Raw genomic sequence first — 27,298 nt, forward strand, 5'->3', positions numbered from 1 at the left:
GAAAATTAAAAAAAAATATCGCGTTATTTTCTCCTTTCTCACTGCGTTCAGACAACGAGCTTCTCTAAATTTTAGAATGGATTCGTCCGCATAGCAATAGTTGTAGTCTTACTAAGAAATACAAACTCTTCCAAGATACTAGCGAAAGTGAGCCCGAACCTTTCCCTTTTAAAGGTAGCATTTTACGCTAGCCTTATACAAGAACAGACCTAGCACAGCTAAGCAAACGAGAACGAAAATTCAATCTACGATTTCATCGAGTCTGATGCTCATTCACCTTTTTTAATTATTTATGAATGAGTTGAGGCCTAAGGAATAGCAGATACAGCGATAAGAATAGGAGAGATTCAAGTTACAGAGAAGTAAAAGCGAATCTATCATAATGGATATTGCAATGTTACTAGTATTACTATGTATTCTTATTGAAATGTAGGTTTCTTTAAAAAAATAACATTGTGATAGTAACCCGTAGTTTATACATGGCTACTTTTCGTTTTGTTAGGTTTTCCTGTTCTTCGTAAATTAAATTATTCCCATAATTTTCTAATATACAGAAAAAAGCTATATATGATATATATTAGATTTATATATAGTCTTATACACTGTAAATGTCGTAAAAAGCATTCTCAAAAACGCTGTCCCAGCCTTTTTTCTCTTTGAAGGGAGGTAAATATTGTAAGTATAAACTATGTGACGTATGAAAGACTGCTACGCTAACACAATGACAATAATTGGCAACCTCTAAATTAACCCTTATTCCCTTTTCTCTCAAATTCGAGACATTCTAATGTGATATGACTCTTACATAACTCTGGATGCAAATGGAACTAAAACCAAAAAACGACCAATAGCAGCTTGGCTTTATATACGCACGTGCTCAGAATAAATACCGCCATTACTAGAAATAGTATGCTTTCCTTGCTCTCTTTGAATAGTCTGTACCGCTCTGTTTACATTTTTCTTCCTTTATTCATCGCATAGTGTGACGCAGGTAAGTTTTATATAATGTGTAATGCCTGAAATAGATGTATATTCTAAATTACTGCAACAAGCTATGTCATAAGAAAGTACGTCCACCAAAAAAGAAAGGACTGAGAAGAAAAGAAATGCTTTTTTACATCTTCGATTTCAATTTCAGTGTCTTCATTACTCTCACCGCCTGACTGCGTGACGCTAAAGGAATATGTGCTCTAAAAAAACGTTTAGCTCAGCAGCCAGCAGCTCCTTCCTTCGGCCATCGCCTCCACGTTCATCCTGTTTCGAATAAATCATCACAGATGTATTTATGTATTTCGTTCTCCCGATTGCAATAAAAAAGGGAGGTACACTGCGCACAAAAAAAAAAGGGGCGGGGAGTTCTATATCTCCCGTTCTACTGGGCCGATTGACTAAATTCAAATTGCGTTTCTCATGTCTCGAAAGCGCGACTTAGGATATATATTAGATTTATATATAGCATTGTTCTAACATAGGTATTTTGACACAAAATCGGACTTTTTCTTTTTTTAACATGCCAATTTTTTTCCCATATTTCGATTCTACGACTCAAATTATGCCTAAATATTAAATTTTGTAAAATTTGGTGCGAAATTTATGGAGAAATTCAAAAATTTATCTTCGGACAATTTTTTTCAGTTTGCACCAAGAATAATTCCCTTGGCGAACTTCTTAATATGTGCAACCAATATTCCTTTCCCTTCCATTATGCCGGTTCGGAAAAAAAGGCACCTCGTTAACACCTTTTTACATTGTGCAACAACGGAAAAAAGTCACATCGTTTCTACTTCCAAATAATTTTAGCAAAGTGCCTAAACTACATTTGCTGTTTTATCGTTTTCAACAAGTATGATAAATTTCAAAACGCGCCAATATATAAATCCAATGTATATCTTCGGAAATTTTGAATTAACAAACTGTAATTTTTTGCAGGTATGCTTAGAAATACATATACTTTAAGATAATGGTAAACATTTATAGATTATAATTAAAAAATTTTTGAAAAATTTATAAAAATTATTTAAAAATACAAATTAATCATTCAAAATGGGTGAATTTTATTTGGAATGAACCTAAATTTTGAAATGTGAAAGGAAGAATCAAATAAGTTTAATAAAATAAGAAAGATTAATAAATATATACCAAATTCAATCAGCATTGAGGAATTAGAATTTTGAGAGCTAATTTTTTTAAAAACTACTCGTGCAATTTTGACAAAACTTGGTTGTTTGGGGTAATTTGAGTCGTAGAATTGAAATATGGAAAAACATTGGTATGTTATTTCAGAAAAAGTCCGATTTTGTGTCAAAATACCTATTTTAGAACAATGCTGTATATAAATCTAATACATATCCTAAGTTGCGCTTTCGAGACATAAAAAAAGTAAGTTGAATTTCGTCAATCGGCCAAGTAGAACGGGAGATATCGAACTGTCCCATTTTTTTTTTGAAGTTTACATAACTAGATATTATAGCAATCTATGTACAAAATTACAATTTTCTACGGCTAATGATTTTTGAGTTATGTGAGATACCTCAGTACATAGTACGTCCCGACGTCACGAAAAAATCTCCTTTGAATCCACTTTAAATCCATTTTACAATGTAATTTGTAAAATGGATTTAAAGTGGATTATACTGCATACTGTACATGACAGCGAAAAATGTTAAGGGGGGTTCGATGAAGAAACCATTCTTTTTAAAATGGACGATGCAATAAAAAGGTGGGTAATCCTCGATTTAGCAGATGTGATTTGCTCTTAAAACTCTTATTCTAAGCATTTTTCTTTCTTTTTCGTAATTTTAGTTGACAGTTTTACTTTACGCTGAAGGTTTTGTGACACTAAAAGATGTTACAAACCATAGTTCCGCAATAAATAATCTAAATTTTTTTAGACCGGGTTTCTTAATCTACAGCCTCGTTATTCGGGACTGAGCTGACTACACTGCGATATGCGAAAATGTCATTCATATTCCTTCTCGTTTTCGCACCGCTTTTATTTGAAAGATACGAATATAATATTTTTGGGAGCTACACCTAAAAATAACTCCTCGTAAGGAACCTTGCAAAATGGATGATGAAGATGTTTTTATCCGCAGCCGGTGTGTTACACTTTTGTTGTTCTTATTTTTGACAGAAAAAGGAGGGGAAAGAGAATTTTGAGATCCTGCAGTTTTCTAATTTCTTTTTCTTCCAACCCGCGACTTGTTTATATGTTTACAACTTTCAAGTTTCAGTTCGCGTATTATGTGAAATGCAAATCTGGATGTATATTATATATTTAAATATATAAATTATTTATTATACATATATTTAAATATATGTATATTATATATATAACGTATTTATAAATGTTTAAAATAATATTACACATCATTTTAAACATTTGTAAATACTGTAACCCTTTTTGATTATATTTTTGATTTTCGTTATTGTTGTAGGATTCTGTATTGTTTTATTTATTAATTGTTTTTAGAATGATAATTTTATGTTTCATTTTGTGTTAAATCAAATTTTTAGCCACATGTCTTGTATTTAAGATTTTATTTGTTGCATAGAATAGTTGTTCTTTTAATTTTGAGTGCAACGTTCTACACGACGTGTTAAAGTGGTATGTATTACAACCGTGTTCTTAGAACGTAAATTCCAACGTACAACACTGTTATTTTTTTTAACGATCCTAGTATGTGCAATAACACCTACACGATGTGCTAAAATGGAACGGATTACGACCGTGTTTTTAGCACGTACATTTACACATATAACATTGATACTTTTCGAAGCGTTCCCAGCATGTGCTATAAAGAACGTTCTACACGACGTGCTAAAGCTGTGCGTGTTACACCCGTAATATCAAAACATATATTTCAATATATAACATTGGTAATTTTCGATACGTTTGCAGCATGTGCTATGAAGTACGTTCCACAAGACGTGCTAAAATGGCGCGTTTACAGCATGTGCTATAAAGTACGTTACAACCGCATCCTCATAACTTACAACAATGGTGCTTTTCGAAATTTTTACAACATTTTTACGACGTGCAAAAGAATGTTTGTATAAAGTATGACTGGTCGAACTTCCTGTACCGCTATTAGAGGCTTAACAGGGCTTAGTGGAGCTATTTAATTAAAGAAACACTAAGATCTAAAACAAGGCCTAAATCAGGCGCATTAATCAGTAGAACAACCACCATACTACCTGAAATAACTTTAAATAGAATAAACAACTAAAATATGAACTTTAAGTCTAGGAGCTGGTGAGATTTACCAGCACCAACAAAAGCACATTATTACATACTTTGTAAAATATAGCACATGTTACTTAAATGCATAAAAATATGTAACATACATATACAAAGAAATAAAATAACAAAATATCATAAACACCCTAGGTTTTCGTAAAACAGACAGGGAAATTTTAAACACAATCAATAAATAAATTCATTTCATTTAGAGATACATATTTTATGAAATTTGACAATTTCAATTCAGTCACTGAATTTTTACTTAGATCCTTTAGAGTATTAAATTTAGCAATATCTGAAATAAATCTTAGAACAATATTTTTCATAGAAGAGCATCTAAACAACATGTACTCAACATCGATATTACTCATGCCACATGGACAGGCACAATTTTTAATCGAAAACCTATTATAATAAAAGGGAAAGTGTACATGATTAGTTACAGCTTGATACTTTTCACTTAGGCATCTTCTCTCACTTAAGTTGAAATTAAATTATATGTGAATTTTCCTTTAGAATCTGTGTCGTTCCACTTTGCTTGCCATAGAGTCAAACGTTTTTTCTTTTCAACAAGGATTTCAAACTGTCAAAAGAAGTATTTACTTCAAATTCAATAATTTGATTTTCAGTGGCAGCCTTTGCCAATCTATCTGCTAACTCGTTACCAATGGTACCAATATGACTCTTCGTCCAAAAGAGTTTAATATCTCTGAATGCGCTAAAAAAAATGAGCATATCTTTCATCTGTTTAATTAAATCGTTACTTGGAGAAACGTCTGTAATTGAAACAAATGCGCTTTCGCAGTCACTATAGATTTCTACAGGATCTAGCGCAGAATTAGAAATAAAACAATATAAAGCCTCTCTCAGGGCCACTAACTCTGTCTGGTAGACAGACGCATTGTCAGAACGTCTATATTTCCTTTATAAGCTTAGTTTCTCCTGTGAGAACACACAAAAGGCTGCCCACACATGACCATTTAATTTAGATCCATCTGTAAAAACCGTGTAGCCTGTCATACTGGGGAGGCCTTTATGCCAATTCAACCGTTTCAATAAAGCTGGATGGATGTCTAATCCTTTCTAAAAGTCAAAATCTCTAGCCGAGAAGATCTCACTGAAACAATCGATAGTGTTATTACCAGCTTTTAATTTAAAGATAGCGTATTCTTTTCCCGCTAAAATATCGATCGGAGGACATCCAGCCAAAATCTGAAGAGCTACTGTGGAACAAGTTCTAAAACACTTAGTAATCCCCAATAAAGCGATTCTTTGAATTTGCAAAATATTGTTACGCATTCGGACACTTCCAGTCCACCATGTGCCATATGCATACAAGATCTTTCTCTCAATAGCTCTTTTATATAAACTCTTAAGAACTTTTCCTTGGGCATTGATTTTACTAAGTCTATTAAGAATATGGGTGCATTCGATCTTTATTTGATCTAGGTGAGGTATAAAAGTAAGTTTTTCATCGATCGTAATGCCCAAATATTTGATTGTCTTAGAGACTCTAATTGGTTGTCCATACAGTTTGCACCTAAAATGTATTGATCAAGTATTAGTTTTGGCAATACCCAAAAGAAAGATCTTCTTTGGATCAAATCTGAGTTTAACATGGAAAGACCACTTCTTCAATTCTTGAGTGGCGAAACTTAAAGCTTTATCAATAGTATGATGACCACTTCCCGTGGCCAGTAAACCAAAATCGTCAGCATAAGCTTGTATACTAACATTTTGTGGTAAGGTTTATATTTAAAGCTATGTTAGCAATAATATTCCACAAAAGTGAACCAGATATTGAGCCTTGGGGACAACCCCTTTGGTAATTTCTGCGATGCCACTTATCACCATCATATAAGGAAACTTTTCTTTCATTCAGAAAATCACATATTAATAAGAATATATTTCTTGGACATTTCATATTTTTTAATTCCTTTAATAAAATTGGCCACCAAACATTGTTGTAAGTGGTCTTCACATCTAAGGATAAAATTGCAGCATGTTTACCATTACCTATTTCGAAGGATGTCAGAAATTAAATTATCTATAGCCTGGGTAATACTTTTACTCGGCATAAAACCAAACTGATTTTTATTTAAAAGATTATTTGATAATAAATAATACTGTAACCGTTGTGTCATGAGTTTATCCAGCACTTGGCAGGAAGGCAGTAACCCAGGAATGCAGTAAACAAATGGGGCGAAAAGAGAAAAGATCTTCTTTATCCTTTCTTTCTTTGTTGAACAAAACCAAATCAACCTCTTTCCAACATTCAGGAAAAATACCCCCCCCCCGAAGACATTCATTCAGAATAGCTACAAAGAACTTTTTATTACATTCAAAGATTTCTAAAATAATATCCATTGTCAGGCCAGGAGCATTTACCAGGAGCTTTACCTTTATTTAACTTTTTAAGAGTAAATTCCACTTCATCCAAAGTAAAATCATAATCATTTACGGTCTCTGGAGGTATCCTACAATCTGATTTAACTTGATAATGACATGATACATCACTATTAGTAGTATCACAAGGAAAGCGATATTGTAGGAGGTAATTTACTGTTTCGTATATATTCTTAGTATAAGATCCATCTTGATATTTCAAAGAGGCAATTTGTAAAGCTGGTTAAAATGTATTAACAGCAATATAGTAAGGAATGCCAAAAGGCTGATGGAATATTCAAAGTGTCACATAGTTGTTCCCAAGCAAAATTTTTACTAATGTTGATTTCTCTTATATATTCAGCTAATTTCTTCTTATATTGAATGTTTAACAAATTTTTCTCTATACGATTGTAACATCTCTGAAATTTTCTTCGATACAGTGAACTTGACTTCTTAAAACATCCATTTTTTCGGACCACCAATGCACCTGTTTACCCAGAGCATTGCTCTGTTTAAATTTGTCCATCTTCTTATTTTTCTTACAGATATCCACTATTGAGTTAGTTATTTAATATAAATATTTAAATCAGAAATATTTTCTAAATTTTCCTCGGAAACTTGATTTATAAAGTTATACAGTTCTGACGAAAATTTATCCAATTCAAATCCTTGTATAAAGTATAAAATACGTTTGCACCACGTGCAAAAGTGTTGCACGTAGCAACCGTACACATAGGACGTACGTAACTACAACATTGGTATTTTCCGAAACGTTTCTTGCATGGGCTATTCGCGTTATATTTGAGACTACTACGTACAGCTTTCAGGCAATCATCGCTCTAACAGTGGCCGAGTGGTCAAGACGGTTGATTACTGGTACTTCAACTTGGATTTGAATCCAAGCTATAGGCTGCATAGCTGGTTTTCATGATTTTCCCCGTGTGTAACGTGAACAGGAGCCAGTAAAAGGCAATATTACAAGGTATTTTCTCTCTCCTTTCCGCGTGTCTTAGTAGTGTAACTGGAAACACTTGCGACGTGTAATCGGGATCTCCAGAGTTCGAATCCCCGCGTGTGCATAGCGCATTTTTCACATCTCTTGCATTGATATAACCTAGTGACATTACAGTCGTTCATAATATTTCTCATTTTAAGCAACAAGCCTTGCATTCTTTTGTATAATTTTTTCGTTTTCCTTCAATCTGGAAAATACTTTTGCGCGTAAATTATCTTTAAAGCTTATTTATTTATTTTGCTTTAAAGTAAACCTCTTTCTAAATAAAGTAATTTCGTTTCATTAAAATTTTGACTTTAACATACATTTACTTTTGGTTCGCAATAATTACTTTTGATTTACATTATTGTTTTTTTTTTTTAAACTATTTTGCACTTTCTTTGGTTCAAAATTTCTTTAGCTCATTGGTTTTAATTTACTTAAGGGAATTTTGGTTTCTAATTTCAAGAATTCTTATTTTATACTCTTTATATTTTCGAATCTATAGCTTGGGGCTTTATTTAATTTAGATTTAATACCGAAATCGGAGTCCTCACATTTCTTTACAGTTGCCGAGCTATTGCAGTAGTTAAAACGTATTACATTTGAAAAGCATTTTTTCCGTTCTCTATGCGTGCCTTCGTGACGTAACTGGAAGTGTGTCCAACGCATAATCGGAAGGTCCGGAGTTCGAATCTCGATATTTTTCAAATGTACTGCATCAAAAAACATAAGCGGCGCCCGAATCAATTACGGACCGTGCAAGACCGAGCAACATTTATTTTGCCTTCGCCTCCCAAAGATTTCAATCTCCGCCAGCAGCAGGAGATCCGATGGAAGACTAGTCATCATGCGCGCATCAAAATGAAACCAGCCATCATTTTCGATGGTAGAAGTTCGGTTATGACTTTAAACATTTAAAAACTCATTTTTTTATGATGGTAGAAGTTCGGTTATGACTTTGAACATTTAAAAACTCATTTTTTTACTTTACCCTGTTGCAAAGTAGGAAAAAGTCACCATTGCAACTAAAACCTTCGGAAATTGTTAATGGGCAAATAAAATCAATGTGAATATAAGAAAATCTAACATTAGGAAGTAAAAATGTCGAAATGTGTGATTTCGTATGCCATGTATCTTTGAACATTGACATTTTTCTAAGCCTTCACGGAGTTCTTGATAAAAGTATCCATGTTAGGCCAAATGTAGCGTTAGCGTACCAGTTTTGAAGTTGTAGATATACCTGAATGCGAAAGGTTGTCAAATTAATGAATTTCTGATTAACAAACTCGACTATATCGAATTGCGCAGCGGCAGCACTTTTTATAATACACATTTTTAACCACGGCGCGTCAGATTGCTGCTATTCGGCAATATGAAAGATTCTTTCAATTTAATCAATAGTTTAAAAGCATTGTGTCTGTTTAAACGCAATGTGTTGCCACTGCCCAAAACAAAATACTTTTATATTTCACGCGCCAGTGTGTTGCTACTTGCATTAATCTGTCTGTTATTAATAAAAAGCAGAGCAATTTAAGAGCAATCAACGCAGCTCTTAAGAATATTTTTTCTACCCTTTAATTTGATTGATTTAAATAACAATGCATCGAAATCAGTCTAATTAGAAATAGTAAATATTTTTATGAAATGAGACTGTTAGACTCATTAAATATTTTGCCTGTTTTATGCTAACTAAAACCATCTTACTCTCCTTAAAGTTTCTGAAATACTACCAAACCTTCTGTAAAAAATACCACTCACAGGAAAAGAGTTATATATATGAAACATATGAAAGACTCCAAATGCAGATATATCTCATTTGACAGATTTTAATGTACTCCAGTCAGATTCCAATGCTGAGAATGGCAGAATCGAAGTAGCTTTTGACCCCTGAAAAGCTTTTGCATTTTCCGGCTCAGGAGCTTTCTTAATTATTTTGTGATGACTTCAGCTATTTGTTACGGTTGTTTGTTTTCTTCAGCTATTTGTTATTTTTACAATCTTCAGCTTCAACAACCAACTCGAAATTCTCAGATACGTTATTTTCCCATGACTCCATAACAATTCTTGGGAAAGCTGAATCGTGACTTGTAATCACGTACCGTTCTCCTGTCTTTGTTTCCTTTCACGGTGGTCCAAAGAAGAACATTGTTTCGTTCCTGGAAAGAAATGGAATCCTTCGTTCAAAAATCCCACGTATTTGTTTATAGATAAATTGTTATACATCGATTGCCAGTCACCGACCACCCTTGATCACATTGCAAGGATTATGTTAATTTTATTTACAGTTAAATTTTAAGTTCCTTTCCTGTCAAATTCTTAACTTCAACTTACTACTTCCGGCCAAAACGTAGTTTTAGAATCACTCTGAATACATAATGAGGAAGAGCGGTATTTAACCGCGAAGTTCTACTTGCTGAGTTAGAGACAATCAGAGTTTCTGATTTGCGCGCGTCTGCTTTTTTGGCTACTCTCTCGCAAAGCTGTTATTACGCTCGGCCGTACTCAGGCCCTTGATAGCTTCGCTGTCAATTAGCGTTAAGGGGTCAATTCCGTTAGAATCTTGATAGCTTTGGCTATATCTCTTTAGTTTAGATTAGTTTTAGTTTATTTCTTAGCCTCTTAAGTTCAAGCCCAAGTGCCGGCATTTATTGTACACTCCAAGACGGAGTTCTGTTAAATTTTATCTGAATAATAAAGGGTTAGTTACCCGTCCATCTAGTTGTTTCTTGTCACATGAACTTAAGCAATTATTCGTTTAGCAGTTCTTAAAGATTCTTCACGTTCTACTGTAATTTACAAAGTGAGGAACTCTACAACATGCCAAGTCGGACCTGGGAATTCTCATGTAAATGTTGTCAGGCCTTTCAGCATTATGCCCGCAAACAACCAGGATGCTCTCGCCAGTCTGAAAATTTCGGGCAGATAAGGATGCAGAGAATCTTCCTGACATGACCAGGAAATCTTGAAAAAAAATAAAAGAAAAACAGGGAGCTCAGCCGCGGCCAACTGGAAGAACATGGCTTGGTTAGCTTCCCGCCACCGCAAGTATCCTCTGCGCAAATATTTCGCATTGGCGTTTTTAATCATATTTTGTAAAATGATTTTTGACATTTGAAAGAAATACACATTCTTTAGAACTCTGTGTTCTGAAATTTGTAAAAAAATATCATTACGTACAAGGCCTCTGAAATGAAGCCATCACGCTACTACTAGGTTAGAACCATCATTTACTTCCAGTTCTGTTGCAAAAAGTCAGCTATAGAATGTCACCAAATCATGTGTGCAGCTTTAAGTACTACTGTTGTATCATTTGACACTGTGAAGGCTTGGTACGGAAAGTTCAAAAATAAGGACTGTAACATTCAAGAAGCAGAGCCCTCTGCCCGTCTTTCTGATGTTGATGAGGCCCGCCTGCGAGAATTTGTGGAAGAAGATCATTATACAAACACTCTAGAGCTTGCTAAGTTAGACGTGAGTGCCATGTCTATTAGCGGCTCTATGAATCACATAAACTTGACGTTCAAGTTCATTCGCTAGGTGCCGCATGACCTGACTCAAGCAGATAAGGACAGCACCGTGTTCGGGCTTGCATTAATCTGCTCGAATATCAGCGCAAGGACAAAACCTCTGGAACGTATCGTCACTTGTGATTAAAGGTTGATTTACTTCAACAACACAGGCCGAAAAGGGAGCGTGACTGCGCCCGGTGTGCCGGCCGGTAACTTCGCAAAGCGCAATTTGACTAACAAAAAGATCATGCTTTGTATCTGGTGGCATTGCCGTGGTATTATCCATTAAGAGTGTCTGGAAAAAGGTAAAATTCACCACAGTAAGGTGTACAGCGAAATGCTACTCCGTGTTGAAGCTGCTCTGAAGGTAAAACGTTAAATATTTTTCTCGTACTTTTTTAAGTATAAATTTTTTGAACAAAAATTGAACAATTAAAATATTTTTCTTCTTGCACAATTTTCAGTCTTTTTAGCCAGTTTTGTTTATTATATTTGGTATTTGTTATTTTATAACTTTAAGGAATAATTTTGTGATTAATGACTTAGTTTTTGAGAAAAAAAATAGAAGATATTTATATGAAAACTGTGAAAAAATTTAATTTCAGTTACATTTCCATCTTCAATAACTTTCCTTTTCAGTACTTTGCAAAACCCATCCTTACTTCTATTGAGTGTACATAATAAACAAGCAATAAAAATATTATGTATTTTAGCTCAAAACTGGGTTAGTTTTAGGACTTTTACTAATAGCGTTTATCAAAAACATGCAAACTCTGAAAACACGGTTTAAAGAATGAAAACTCTGAAAATGATCGTTAAAACAGTTCCTGTTTTTTAAATATTACAAGCTATTATTTAAATCTTGTCAAACCGGAAATACAGGTGTGTGTGATTATGGCAAAGCCTCGAGGGCTATCTGCCTAAAGGGAGGGATGCCTTCGTGAAGGACTTTCTAAGGGAAACTGGCTCGTATACACGTTACACATGGGGAAAACCACGAAAACGCCCATGCAGCCAGCCCGTTCGCGGGATTCGAACCTCGGACCGAACTACCAGTGTTCAGCGACTTTACCGCTCGGCCGCTGGTGAGCCCCCCGGAAATACAGGAAGCAAAATCATAAACTATTAAGTAGAATTTTTCTTTTTTTGTTTTTTACAACATGTCCAAAACAATTTTAGTATAAAGATGAATAATAATAATGTTTCTAATATATTTATAATTAATATCAATAAAATTAAATTGTTGTTTAGTTAATTTTTTTCAAAAAGTAATACGAAATTTAAAAAAACATACAAACTTTTTATTTAAAACTGCCCAGCAACATATGTAATTTCTTCTCTTCTGTCTGTCATTTGGTCTTACATATAAATAGCATTTTTATTAATTTAGGAGTATTTTAATTAATTAAAGAGTTTAATGTTTGTTCCAGTACGTGTTTCAGTAATATTACAGTCAGGAAATTTATCACTTTTCTTATTCTTTCTATTTGTCTATATCACAATCAGTTTACGCTTCTGAAGAGATTAGGTTAGATTAGGATAATTGATTAGGGAAAAGCAAATCGAGGACTACAAGCGCATAGAAAGGGATGTCTTCGGTGAGGACCTTTTAAGGCAAACTGGCTTGTATACACGCCGTTTCCAAAGAGGCATGACAAGACTGACTGATAATACGCACAGAAATATTTGCTGATTTGAGTAAATAACATACAAATTCAGCCTGGAAGTTCAAAAGTGAAAAAAAAAAAAAAATGTTTTTTTGTACTTCAGTCAGTATTTAAAATAAGTCAGATTACACATATAAACAGGGCTTGTTGATACTTGCAGTAACATCCAGTTCGGTACTTCTTCCTCTAGACTAGTTTTTATTAAAAAACTCAGACAATTAAGAAGTAAAAGAAAGTAAACACTTAGGTGGGTGTGGCGTATAAAAGGCTGTCAGAACTTTTAAAAGACGTTTTATACCATTTATCTTCAGATAGATCGAAAATTTCTTTTCGTATTATATTATATTTTTAGTAAAAAAAAAATCGAAAAATATATAATTTACTCAATTTTCGGCTACCAAGTCCTGTTAATAATTAACTGACATCTTGAACAACTCACTTTAAAGTATCATAGACAAATGAAGGATATTAAGTGTCTCTGGCAACAACGCTGTACCGAGAGTATTTGCACATTTTTAGAAATAATGTGCATCACTTCAAATCATACATAGAGATCTTGGATGCACTCCTCAGGCGATAAAAGGGCATCCAGAGGGCGAAAAAAACAAGCCATCACAAGGCAGACGAGGGTACCAACTGAAAAGCATTTGGGACGGGGAAGAGCTGGTAGTCTCGTTGACAACACTGAGTTAGGTAATAAAAACAGAGGTTACTCCTGGTCATAGTCCTGTTGGTTTCCGAACACCATCAGCAAAAGGTTCTAAGGATGGTTTGATTAAATCTCTCTACCATGTCTTCTGACTTTGGATGTAAAGGTGTCTTTTGGGTTTTGCCTAGGCTTGGTAGTTTGCAGACTTCTTTAATTACAACTGAGATAAAACTCTTTCCTTGACTATACTGGCACTCCAAACCTAGAAATCGAATATTGAATAATTACTTCTGCTATCATGACAGCCTCTTGATCAGGGATATTGTATGTTTCAGGCCACTTTGTGACGTAATCAGTGACAACAAGGATGTATTTGTTATCATCAGTAGTTCGTGGCAGATATCCCAGGATGGCAAAGGCGGTGCGTTCAAAAAGCGTTCCTACACTGTAACGTTGAATCTTCCCTTGGCTGCAATTTACCGGTTCTTTCCGGCCTCCACAGACACCCGAAAACTGGCGCCACTTTTGCACGTCAACCTTTGCATTATTCCAGTAGAAGCGCTCTAGAACTTTATGCCCTGCTTCATTATTCCGAGTTGACCGATGGCCTCCAGTCGGACTGTTATGTACTCGTAGTTCTTTAAGGATATTCGAAATCCGAGATCTTGGAAGTATCAGCTGCCACTGAAATGAGCTTCCATCACCCGATTCTAACTTCTGGTACAAGACGCCGTTTCGAATATGGAGGGAGTCCTAGATATCCCAAGATTGTTTTATGGTAGGATTTATAGATCGAAATATCCTGCGAGATGGTTTTAATGGCACCGTCTTCCATCTGGTCCTTCCTGACTATGAAACACCATAGGTCTCAATCAGTCAATGTGTTGACGTGCGACAGCATTAACCAGTTCGTATTTCCCTTCGACCCTGGAACAATATCGGAAGCTTTCTGGACGAGGTCTTTTAGACAGGGCTTTAGAGTTTCCGAGCCACTACCTTTTCCTATAGCAGATAGCTATTTCGTATTCTTGTTATTCATCTGGGTACTGGCTTTTGGAACTCTTGAAATTTAATAGCCAGGTCAACTAGACATGATCTGTGAGGAGCAGGAATTGCCTGTCGTAAAGGTTAATGGTGGAAACGAGCTACGGCTTTAACTGAAGATACGTCAGAGTAGTCGCAGAACCTAAAGCCTTCTTCAGTTTCACATTCTTTTGTACAGAAGAAATTTTGCTTGCTTTGCTCTTTGTCAGCTTGCGAAGCGGTCTTGCGATGGAAGTAAAGTCGTTCACAAATCTCTTACAGTAGGTGCTTCTCTCAGCTGACGAGCATTCTCAGGACGTCTCCAATCTTTATCTGCCGACACTTTTTCTGGAACTGTACACACACACCTTCAGCAGAGATGATATGTCCGAGTTAAGTCACTTCCTGTCTGAACAATTTACATTTAGCAATATTTAACTTAAGACTGCCTTCCTTGAATTTCTGAAGCACCTTCCTAATATTTTCTAGAGTGTTCACAATATGTCATCAATTCTGAGAATAGGTTAGCTGTTTTCCTTCGTGACCTCATTCAACCGGTGATAGTCACTCTAGTTGAACCATCTTTACTTTTGACCAGGCCGATGGAAGAGGTCCATGGACTTTCTGAAGACTCTATAACGTCGCTCTCTTCCATGTTCTTTTGAAGTTTTCTTACCTCTTCTTTTTAATATTCGGTAGACGTCTTGGATGTTGCTTGTTGGCGGATGACATGCAGAGTCAATTCTATGCTGAGCTAAACTTATTCTAACTACTTCAGAAGATGTACAGGAGGAAACATCTTGAATTTCTTAAATGACACTTTTCGCAGCGCTCTTCTCTTCATCGCTCATTTGTGCATTCTGCAATAACTCTGATATTAGGCTTCCCAAGACACAGCGATTAGCGGACTAATGATTCGTTTAATGCAGGTATGCTGTAAGTACTTCGCTTTTCCTAATGACTTTCGCCTTATCGCTTGAGTCTGCAATTCGCACCGGGATGATGGTCCTCGTTAGGTCGACGAGTGCTAAGGCTACTAGTACTCCTTTAGAGCTGTAACAGTAGGTAAAATATTCCATTATTCCATACGGGAAATTCTTGTTTCAGATATGGATCCAGAACGTAAAAATTCTGTTCTTGCTAGAACTGTGATATTGTGATAAGCTGTTATTTGGTGGGCGGATTAAACTCATCTTTCATTCCGAGTTATGTCTTCTAAGGCAAAATACAATTCATTATTTTTATTAAAGTTCAAGAAAAATCTGTATTTCTACAGATAGTCTAATCCGAGTATGAGAGGATGTCTAATTATTTACCACATATGCCGTGTAGTGGCAGGCGACACTTCCAAACGTAATGTTAACATTTAACTTCCCATCTATTTCGATTTCATCACCAGACATAGTCTGGATGGTAACACAGGATGGCGTCCAAATGAGTTAATCTTTAAACTGTTAAGCTAAATCTTTCCGAATGCTAGTAACATTGGCTCCTGTATCTATGGTGATATTCCAAGGAACTCCATTTATATGTTCCATGATGAAGAGTCCATTATTGCCGCCATTTATTGCAGAAATCTGAATCCCTTTAAAATGTGATTCTCATTAAATTCAACCTCCGCTCCGCGAGATAGTCTCTAATTTGCGTCCTGCCTTCTTTTTGGGAAGCGGTCTAAGGAACGGTCCGTGCCTTGGATGTTCTGCAGTTCCTTCTTATGTGGCCCTCAGCTTCGCAGTTCGAGCACTATAGAATATTTTTGCTGCCATTCCTATTTCGCTTCAAGGCACTGATTTGTCTGCTTAAATCGTCTAGATGAGCAGAATGTTGACCCACTGGTTCCTGGTCATAAGCCGCTCTAATTGGATTTATTTTATTGATCCTGAGAAAAATTGTTATATTGCATTACATTTAAACCATAGTCATACGTATACGTGTTAACCTGATATGTCAAAAGTTTTTTTCCTGGTTTTGGCAACAAAAAATTATTTACGTATTGGTGTTGCTGGGAAAGAATGAAATAATGTCATTCATATTGAGATGGTTTTATACATTTTCTTTTCAGGTGTACTATAAATTTTACTTTGCCCTCAGCCCTCTCATCTGGCGGGCTTGCCCACTAGTCTATACTATTAAAATATGTGCGCGTCTGCCTACTGTTTGTTTCTTTGATTGTGACACCATCTTCTCCTGATCAGCAAAAAGTTTAGTTTCGACAGAGGCTTCCAAAAATTCTTGGGCAGCCATTTCAACCACTCTCTTCTTTATACCACTTTATCAGCCGAGATATTAATTAAAAATTCTGAAAATGCTAATTTTCGCACTTATTTTTCCGAGTACCAACAGTGTCGCGCGATGGAGATAAAAATCTGCATTGTTTCAAAAAGTGTTGCCACTCCTCGCTTTCAGATCGTAGAGTTTGTTAACAAAAAATTTGTAAGTTTTACAAAATATGAAATAAAAATATAATTGCGAAACATTAAATAAATAATTATTATATAATGTCACATTCTGACGTTGAAGGAACACGCGATTGCATGTGACGTACTTATTAAGTCGAAAAATTTCGTTAATGTCAGTATTTTGAATATGTATTTGCTGTTGCAAAATTTTTTTGTTTCCGATTAGGATAATTGACATGATATGTTATTGCCATGTTAATTCTTAATTAATTAATACGGAGAAAAAGTTGTTATATTAAATTTAATTTAAATCATGGCATCACACCTATTAATCTGAAGTGTCAAAAGTTTTTGTTTCCAGGATTGACCAAAAAAAAAAATTACGAACTGGATGTTGCTTGTAAAGAAAGAACTGATTTCATTTATACTGAAATGTTTTTATACATTTTCTTCTCATGTATATATAGAACATAAGTTTTGCTATGGCATTAGCCCGTTCATCTGGCGGGCTTGCCCCCTAGTAACAATAATCATATACTAGTAGAATTCCCTGTAAAACATGTATCAAAATATAAGATCATGTCTCATTAATGAAATAAAATTACAGTTCGAAGTTATTAATCAGTTACCGGAAATTAAATATCGGTTAATTGGGTACTGACTGCGTATGATAAGTTATTAAAATTATATTACAATTACTAAGTCTCGGATTTCCTTGATATTATATATATAAATATTATAGCGAACGCAAAATGTGTGAACCCTTAACATTTTATAAATGCAAACACTAATCGACTGAATGCGTCTACACACATACATATTTTCTTTTCCTATTTTCTAATTAAAAGATAATTATTCCAAATTATTATCATAGTTTTGTACCCTGACATGGAATAGTTTTCATAAAATTTTTCTGCCTTATTTCGAGAAATTCTATAACTGTAACCTGCGCCAACATTTAAGGCCATGAATACTCTATTTCACGTTTTAAGAACATGTTGTATTTTTACTCATATACTATGTGACAGGTAATAAATTTATTTTTTGATTTTCACTCTAACCTAACGTAACGCGTGAAAGCCTGTCTCGCCCCTTCACAAGCACAAGCCAAGAAGCTGACACCTCTTTCATACAACCCACCCACGTATACATATATGTGACTTTACCTCCTTGTTACGTTCAAAACGAATTGCTGACTGTGAAACCAACATTTTCTTTTTTAAAATGGTGACGTTTCTACCTATTTTCGTTTTGTTTCTCAGAAGTGTATCTAAAATACTGAACGCCATCTTGTTTGTTTATTCGAGATTTTGCTGTCAGCTTTTAAAGTTTTTATTTATTTTTAATGAGACATGAACTGTTGACATGTATTAAAGACATGAGACAATGTATTGTTTTTATTTTTAGAACTATTTTACTGTGATCAACATAGATAGGACTGAAATAGACGAAACTGAAAATAGCAGGAAAAAAAATCTGATGCACACACAACATGATTCCCTTGCACGGCCTACTGAAATACACATAGTTTTTGCTCCACTTCATTTAAACTTATTTCCTAGAATTATTCTAAGTGAGTTAAATTTCGTTATTAGTCCAAAATTAATTCTTTTTTAAAAATTTGACATTGCCCAGACACGAATATTTTCGCCAATTAAAACAGTTCTGAATTTGGAACTATATGACTACCACCAACGATTGCGAAAAAAAATCGGTAAGGACTTTTAAACCGGGTATGGCACGATATATTTTCACTTTTGTTACTACCGATTGCAATAAAAAAATGGTGAGGCGCACAACTAGATGTTATAGCAGTCAAATGTACAAAGTTCCAACATTCTGCGATTGATTAATCATTTTGTAATTATGCCAGATAGAGCGTATTAGAGACGTACGTGTAGACATCACATTGAAAAATGATAACCAAAATTTTTCAAATTACTTCCTTTACTTCGCACAAGAAAGTAAAAATTAATGTGAACGTTTCTGATTGTCAATGAAATCTTATATTAGAAAAGGCGAAGGAAGAAAAACGTGTGTGGGTAGACATACCTCAGTCATCAATGTTTAAGTTTACAGAGTGTTAAGTGATATATTTTCACTTTCGTTGAAAGTGTTGCCATACGTTTTACTTCCTTGTACGAAGTAAAAAGGAAGTATTATAATCGCGAAAAATTTTAGGCATCCTATTTCAAAGGAAACATCCATTTTGACAACCATCGAATACAATTTAACAATGTTTTTGCTGACATCTGTACGTAAGGACAGAATAAAGGACTCTTTTCCCCCAAATATTAATAAAACTAATTTAAAATGAATTCTGAAGAAAATATTTCATGTCGTCTGTGCGTACGTACATACGTATCTCGCATAACTCAAAAACTAGTAGCCTCAGAGCGTTGAAATTTTGTGTATAGGACTGCTATAACCTGTAGATGTGCGCTTCGTATTTTGGTTGCAATCGGCCGCACAAAAAGTATTTAAATATATTTATAAAGTAAGTAATTTAGAACTAATGTTTCACAAAGACGAAAATTTTAAAATTAATAATTAATAAATTTCAAATCCTTTAAGAAATTAAAAGAAAAAAAGAACATAACAGAAGAGTGATTCAATCAACCTCAATGTTACTTCATCAGGGAAAAGGAACATTGAAATCAATTAAAATCTCTCTTCTGCAAAAATCCCTGCTTTTCTGTATCCAGAATAAGACGATGAACCATTTCAATGTATTTTAATTATAATAGTTTACTTTAGTTATTATTTCCAGAGGTAACAGTGACATCAGCATCGTCTCAGATCTATTCGATTCGTTAGAGAATCAGGCGCTTACTAGTAATACCTATTGTTATAATAATAAATTTTTATTATTAAATAACTAGTCGCATGCATGTCCAGCCGCCTAAGGTTTTCATTACAAAGCAGAAAATATATATAATAAAAAGAATCAATCCAGTCAATGTAGTTTCACGGATCCAGTTAGTAATTAGTAATAACTGAAATGATTCTCCATTTATTGCTTTTAAATCGTTTACTTTGCTATTAATAACGTAATAAATTTGAAAGAAAAATTGAATATCTTAGGCTTTACTGAACGACGACATACTGCCGCGTGGAAGATAAAAATATTCATATGTTAACTCCGGCAATAGCAATACATTTCTTTTCAATCGCTGGATCTTTTCAATCAGTTGGAGGGAGAAACTAATTTCAGATCGAAAAAAGAATACGCAATAATTTTACTTGGCAGATGATCATAAGAAATTCATTTTTCTATACATGACTCATCTCTTCCACGATAAAGCGCATATATAAAGTATTAGTTGCTAAAATGAGGAATTTATTTTATTAAAAACTTAAATAGCAGCCTCACTTCCAATTTTCACGAATCATTGAAACTTGGTGCAAGAGTACTTTCGAAATTAGATTTATTGTTTCCTCAGCCTTCAGAAATTGACAGTTTTTGCTTTTGTTTAAGACGAAGAACTCTAAAAATACTTTAACAGTGACTGTTATCTGGGTCGACAAGGGTATATCTCAAGATAACACTCAGTTATTATCAAATGAAAAATATTATATAAAATAGCATTGGCCTTGAATGGAAAGGCTCAGATCGTAACCCTTCTTAACTATCCCATCCAAAATGCCTGAAATGGAACACAGTCCTTAAAATATGTAAGTTAGGTGACTGACAATGTGTTGCACAATGAACTAGGGTTTAATTTCTAAAATTAGAAAAGTAGAGTCCTATGGAAGGCGGCCAAATGAACAGAAGTAAATAAATCAAATAATTAATATTAAAATTCATTTCAATAAACTGTAAATAAATAAATAAAAATTTAGTATTAAATTAAATAACAAAGTAAAATATCGAACCTCGTCGTATTTGGGGCTCCAGGCTGGAACTGCGATTCAAAAATTAAGAAATAGCGTAGCCAAACTCCGGCTGAATTTAAGCCCTGAATGTACAGCATAATACACCATTTCAAGGAACGATAGAAACAAACATTGTTTGTGATTTTTTCAGCGCAACAAAATGAAAGAAGTAAAATGGTTAAAGCGTTACTAATGGCAGTTGAAAGAATGCTTTAAGCAGAATTATATTACGGGAGGGGTAATTAGCAGAGAAGTGTGGGTATGAAAACAAAGAAGAGTTCAACACTTTTTGACCACGATCCCCATCCGATATAATTCTAGATGCCAAACAGAATGGAACAAGGGAAAGCTTTTCTCCCCGAATCCGAAAGTCAATCTGTAAGTTGAGAAGAAATATAGGTTTCTAATGCACAGTTGGCATTTTCATCTCTAAGTTCATCCATTTCATCTCTGATTACATTGCACAAAAAAGTCTGCAAGGGCTATTTCCTTGGAAAAGTCACTAGCGTTTTGATAATTTCAGTGCTAAGCCTGTTAGCCTGCAGCGCCATTTAGGAACATACACTCTGGTTCCCATTAGACATTCTATTGTAAATCCGGAGGTGAAAAGGTGTTTATTATGGAAAAAGAAGACAATGTACAAACCTGGTTCCATCAATGCAAAGAAAGTTTCAGTAATAAGTTTATGATTGTAGCAACATCTCTTACAATCAGAAATTTAAAATAAGAAGAGCGGGGAAAAAATGTTAAAATTAACGTACTACTGAGAGAAAGTTTTTAGTTGCGATATTTACAGAAGAAATTCCATTTCTTTATCCATTGGCTTTCAAAGAGTGAAACTTCATCAAGACAAAGCAATAAATCATACTTCGAAAGGTACCAGTACATTCCTTGAAAAAAATGAAGGCTGATGTAGTTATTCCATATATACTTTTTCAGCTTCTTCCAGCGAAGTCCCCTGACATTTCACCATGCACATCTGGTCTCTGGAAAAAACTCTTTCTAAGCGCAAATCCACCACGACGGATAAGTAGTGGAAAAGGAATGGAAATCAATACGCCTGGAAGTTTTGCGAAAGCGCCTTCTATTATGGAAATTGCTATGTCCATGATAGATAGCGCCTTCTATCATGGAAATTGCGATGTCCAGAATATACCATTTCCAGAAAGTGTCCAGAAAAAAAAAAAAAAAAAAAAAAAAGCTATCACATTGATCGTTTAAAAAAAAATACTCTTCAAACTTTAAAGATGAACTAAACGGCCCCGAAATCATTCCAAAAATGTGTAAACACCCTCTACATCTGATATTTCACATATTGGGGGACTGACAGGTATTAGTTATTAGGTACGTACTGCTATGTGATAATGCGAAAGAAAGGTTTCCAGGGTTTATATCAAATGAAGAGAGAGAGTACAAGATCATGTTTGAAATAACTGATATTGTTCACTCTAGCAAAATTAGATGCAGATCTTAAACCTTGTCGAATGTAAATCTATGAAAAGATAACGACACTTTATTTCCAGGCTTCTATTAAATATCCAGGATCTCAGGTTCGTATTAAACATTACAGTTCCAAGTACGATTTACATATCTTGCGCTTATCATTCTTTAAATTTATTGTGTAGTTTTGCTGCAGAAAATTGTAATGCCGCAGTTGAATATTTTATGTTTGTGCAAAAACTATTCGGTTTTTTTTTCCTCCTGCATCTGCTAATCTTTGAAAAATTTTGAACAGAAAGCTAAAAGCATGTGAAAATAATTAAACCTGCAAAACAATTATCCTACACTATACGGTTGAAAAGAGAGCAAACTTCATATTGACGTTAAAAGTTAGAAGCAAACACAGGAAAGAGGCCTTATTTGACATCACTTATTTACGTTCGTAAATGAAAGTAACTGCAGCAAAAGATACACGTTTATTAAAAAATGCGCGCAACTGAAATAATAATCATGACAATATTCTGGAACACCATTTTGCAAAGAACGAATGCCACCAGCAAATCCTTACGGTCATTCAATGCCGGATTTAAGTGCAAGCTGCACAAACTAGCCCCCACTTTCTTGAGGGCCCCAAAAGAAATTTTTCCATACTTCATATATAAAAAATTGCCCCATATCATTTTGAAACGACTCGGCAGATAGCATAGGCTTCATCAAGCCTAAAACCGGCCCTACACTCATCCGAGTATACCCTATTTAAAGGAATTGATCTATTAAAATCTTCGTAAAATTTTATTGCAGGATTCCATCATGAATTTTTTTAACATTTTCAAAGAAGCAATTTTTTTGATATATTTGACATCTAAAGAACAGACTCGCACGTCAGAAAAAAAGATATTTTATGAAAGTAATAAAGGATCTAAATAACTTTCAGTGCGCGAAAATTTTATTTTTTATTCTTTATTTGTGATAATATAAGAGCAGAACTCTAATAGGAATGAAGCATATAAAATTAACCTAGATCAATTTTAAATATTCTGTAATTTAAATCTGTCGAATTTAGAAAAAAATGTACCTAGAAAAGTTGATATTTGTAATGGTGATATAAAGCTTACTCGTTTTGATAATTAAATGAAATGTGTTATTATTTTCAGAAGTTGGGTATAATTTTAATTCTGAAACACAAACATACTATGGTGCCAAAGAAAACACATTCAAGTTTCCAAATTTAGAAAATTATTTAAAAACTTTGTTTGACTGTTATATTTCTCAATGAATCCGGAGGAAGATCTTTCTGTCTTTTAAAACGCGTAAAAGCCTGTGAAATCGTTGTTGATCTGGTGTTTAATATTTTTGTATTTGTTCTGCGACGCTAACACATCGTCTGTGAGACTATCTGCGCAGTCGCAAAAGTGTTACCATGGTTACCGTTTTTTCCTTTACCTTGTTTTTGTTAAAAATAAATAGGAAAAATGATTGTTCTAAAGATTTGAAATTGTGTTTAATTGTTTATTCGGATTACATTTTTTATATATCTGGTATTAAATTCTGTTGACCTTAGTAGATAGGTTAGAAAGTTATCATTACGTTTTAAAAACTCACAAAATACTGAAGAAAGTTTTAAAACCACCTTTTTTTTTAAATCTGAACATAAAAGGCAAAACTTGTGTGGCAGCCAAACTATAGTTCGACCGTCTCAAGCACAACCCTGGTTGGCATTCTGCCAAAACACATAGACTCGTCCAAAATGGGAGGTATTACTTGCTGCGATGTCTCTTCTCCGGAAAGAGCTATGCTTGAGGGAAAGAAAGTCCCCATCCTTCCACCCTATTTTAAGAATAATTCGGTCCGAATCGCGCATGCGTGTTTGCGCTCATGGTCGCGGATAAGGCGGTCAAACTATACCTCTCCTGTCGATGCATACAATACGAAATAACAGTCAATTAGATTTTAACGTTGATAAAGTAGTTTAAGACTACACATCCAGTAAACTAAGCTAAGCTGGCTCAATTAATTTTACCGGCGCATAAGTATTGGTTGCGAGAGAGTGCAAAAGCCGGATAATCACTTTTAGATTAAAGCTGGCAAAATTTTAATAGCGCGGAAGCGATTTACAAAAACTCTGTCTAAGATTCAAAACCCTCAGTTTATAATACTGTAAAAGCTAATTTGAATTCTAGTTAGGAATACAGAAAGAAAAAGTTATACCACATACTATAATCATAATAACTAGTTAATTAACAAGAACCTTACAAAATTATTAATAAAATAGGATGTCAGTAGACTGACAGAGCTGTATGGGATCAGAAGGTGTTAAATAACATTGATACTTCGAAAATAATGGAGGAATTTGCTAGAAAGGAGTAAAGGAAAAATTTATTAAACCTTCAACTTAATAGTTATCTAATTTAATAATAAATTATTTTAATTCTAAAAAATTCCTCTAAATTGCTTTAGCACTCTCATATTTTACTTTCCTTGCCCACAGAACACTTAATTTTTACTTCCTTGTACCAAGTAAAGCATGTATTGTAATCACGAAAAATTCCGGGTACCATATTTTGACCGCTATCGAATGTAATTTAACGATGCTTTTGCATGACATCTGTATATAAGGACAGAATAAATTACTCTTTTGCCCCTAACGAATTATAAAACTGATTTAAATGGATTCAAAAGGATCTTTTCGTGGCGTCTATACGTACGTACGTATGTATCTCGCATAACTCAAAAACGAATAGCCTCAGAACGTTGAAACTTTGTGTATAGGACTGCTATAACATGTAGTTGTGCACGTCGCTTTTTGATTGCGATCGACCGCACCAAAAGTATATATATATATATATACCTGTTATTCGGTTATACTCTGTTATTCGGCTAAGTGAGCTCAGTTGTTTTTATTCTTATAGGTTAGTAAATTGGGCATTTTTCGCCTTAAAAAATATTGAATTATGTTGTTCTTATCTTCCGGTTAAGGTTTTTATGCCTTTAGTTAGTCTGCATACAATAATTGTAGAATTATCAACAATTTAAAAGCTGTTTAAGTGTGACTAAGCCTATTTTTTTTTTTTTTACCATATCAGCCATATTTGTTTACATTTGAAAATTAGCAGAATAGTGAATTAAATCTTTCTGCATCTTGCATCTTCAGTGTCTTTTTGCCGAGTGTGACCAAAAGGAAAATTTTAGTTTTGTGCACCGAAAAATCTGCCTTCTTGCCTGTTGGTCAAATTGCTTGCTTTTGAGCAGAAACTGTAATTTTAATTGTAAATATTGTTTTTTTTATTGGTTTAGATATATTTGGTGTTTTATGTTGTTTATCAGTGTTCCAATTTTTAATGAAGATATTTTGAGGTTTTATGTATTTTTGCCTTGCCGCGAAGTGAATTAATTGAATGAGAAATATATCTCTAGTGAAATTCGAGTAAATAAGTTTAAATGAAATACAGAAAAAAAATGCGTATAATTTAATATTCCGTGCAAAAAGTCATGTGGTCAGATTTTTTAATATAATTTAAATTATATATTTTAATTTTGTTATTTAATACTAACTGAGAAAATAATGCAGGAAAACTTAGAAATAAATATGTTAAGTCGCAATTTTATTGGAATATTAGTAATATTAAACACTTTACCTTAATTATATTAAACTAGCAGCTGCGCGGCCAGCCTTCATCTGGCTTTTAAATATACCGGGGAAATGCCTGAAGAGAACACCAAACGTTAAATTTAAAAACTGCGCAGAATTTTTCTCTGCAGAACAACTTCATCAAAATAAATAAATAAATAAATAAAAACAAATTAAAAAAAAATCTGAAATGTTTCAGATTTTAAATTGCGTCCAAAGGGGCGTTTTTTTTAACATTTTGTGTGTTACATTTATTTATTAAATATCACGTTCTTCGCACTTAAACCGTAAAATTCAGTTCAACAACAATATCGCAAAATAGTTTCAAATTGAGCATATTTTTAGAATTTCCGATACAGAGACTCACGCGCTGGAGATAAAAAATATTTTTTCTGTACAACCTTGCCATTGCTCGCTTTTAAATCGTTGAGTTTGTTATTCCAAAATTCTTTAAAGTTTTACAAAAATGAAATCGATCATAAAACAAATTCCAAATTTCAAATTTGGTCTTCCATATGCCCATATTCGTAGGAGGATTACGTCATTCAAAATTCGATGGCTCTATGTACCGTCGTTTTATTACAATTCAAGAAATAGACATAAATTTATGCAGATTTTTCATTATTTAATTTCTTCAAGCATAATGCAGACTCTAACATTTGGTGGCAACAGTTTGAAAAGTGAAACGGACATTTATAGTGATTCAATGCAAAATCGCAAAACGAAAACAATAGTCTTTCAGGCACAAAGCCCCTTTGGACTAAAAAAAAAACCCACAAGTTTAAAAAAAAAATATATTACATATATGAAAATTACAATGAAATAAGCAATATCCCTTAATACAAATATTAATTATCCTAATAAATAAATTAAGTAACTTCCCGTTGCCTTCTTTCAACACACGTCCAGTAGCCAAGAGAAGCATTAAATTTAAAAACTGCACAGAACTATCGCCCTCATTTTTCGAAGTGGCAACAGTGCTGATTTTCAACATTCAGCAATCCAGTATACAATTGAATGAAAAACTGTTGCCAAAACCTCATTGCTAACAAAATTAAACTATTCAAAATGATGCGATAAAATCGAAAAGATAAAATTAAAAAAATATATATGATTCGAATTTTGAAAAAACTCGCTTCGAGGTACACTGGTTCTTGTCTAGATGCACCTATATACCAAATTTCGTAGCCCTGGGTCTATCAGCACGAACGAAAGACACACAGACTCTTATTATATGTAGAGAAGAGATAATACTTAATTATTTATTTAACTCCATACAGTTTCCGAACAGAGGTAGTTTAGACGTTTTTAGAACGATTTTGACAAAGAACTATTTTTTGAAAAAAAAAAAAAAAAAAAAGCAAATGATTCGGAATAAAAATTTCTGCTAATAGATTATTATTAGAAATGAGAAATATCGTCTGCTAATTTTAAATTTGTTCTTCTTTCAAAATGTCAAATTCAAACAAGCTGTTGATT

The 27,298-nt window shown here is 33.9% G+C and overlaps 2 protein-coding genes across 3 annotated transcripts in view; one reads left to right on the forward strand and one right to left on the reverse strand.

Moving 5' to 3' along the window:
- LOC118188232 (junctophilin-1-like) overlaps positions 1–27,298 on the reverse strand; it is a 162,151-nt gene that overhangs the window by 127,898 nt on the left and 6,955 nt on the right. The window lies entirely within an intron of this gene.
- Positions 1–27,298, forward strand: part of LOC118193671 (uncharacterized) — a 119,580-nt gene that overhangs the window by 51,586 nt on the left and 40,696 nt on the right. Inside the window, exon 1 of one of the 2 annotated variants that reach the window (XM_085824958.1) lies at positions 11,229–11,504. The exons of the other annotated variant lie outside the window; for it this stretch is intronic. Coding sequence (XP_085681084.1) covers positions 11,475–11,504 — 30 coding nt within the window. The 5' untranslated portion in view covers positions 11,229–11,474. Of the gene's footprint in view, positions 1–11,228; positions 11,505–27,298 lie in introns of those variants that run through there. 2 annotated transcript variants of the gene reach the window in all.

Source organism: Stegodyphus dumicola, chromosome 10, assembly GCF_044657685.1.
Source record: "Stegodyphus dumicola isolate Sdum_Otavi_A_Nest chromosome 10, ASM4465768v1".
NCBI lineage: Eukaryota > Metazoa > Arthropoda > Arachnida > Araneae > Eresidae > Stegodyphus > Stegodyphus dumicola.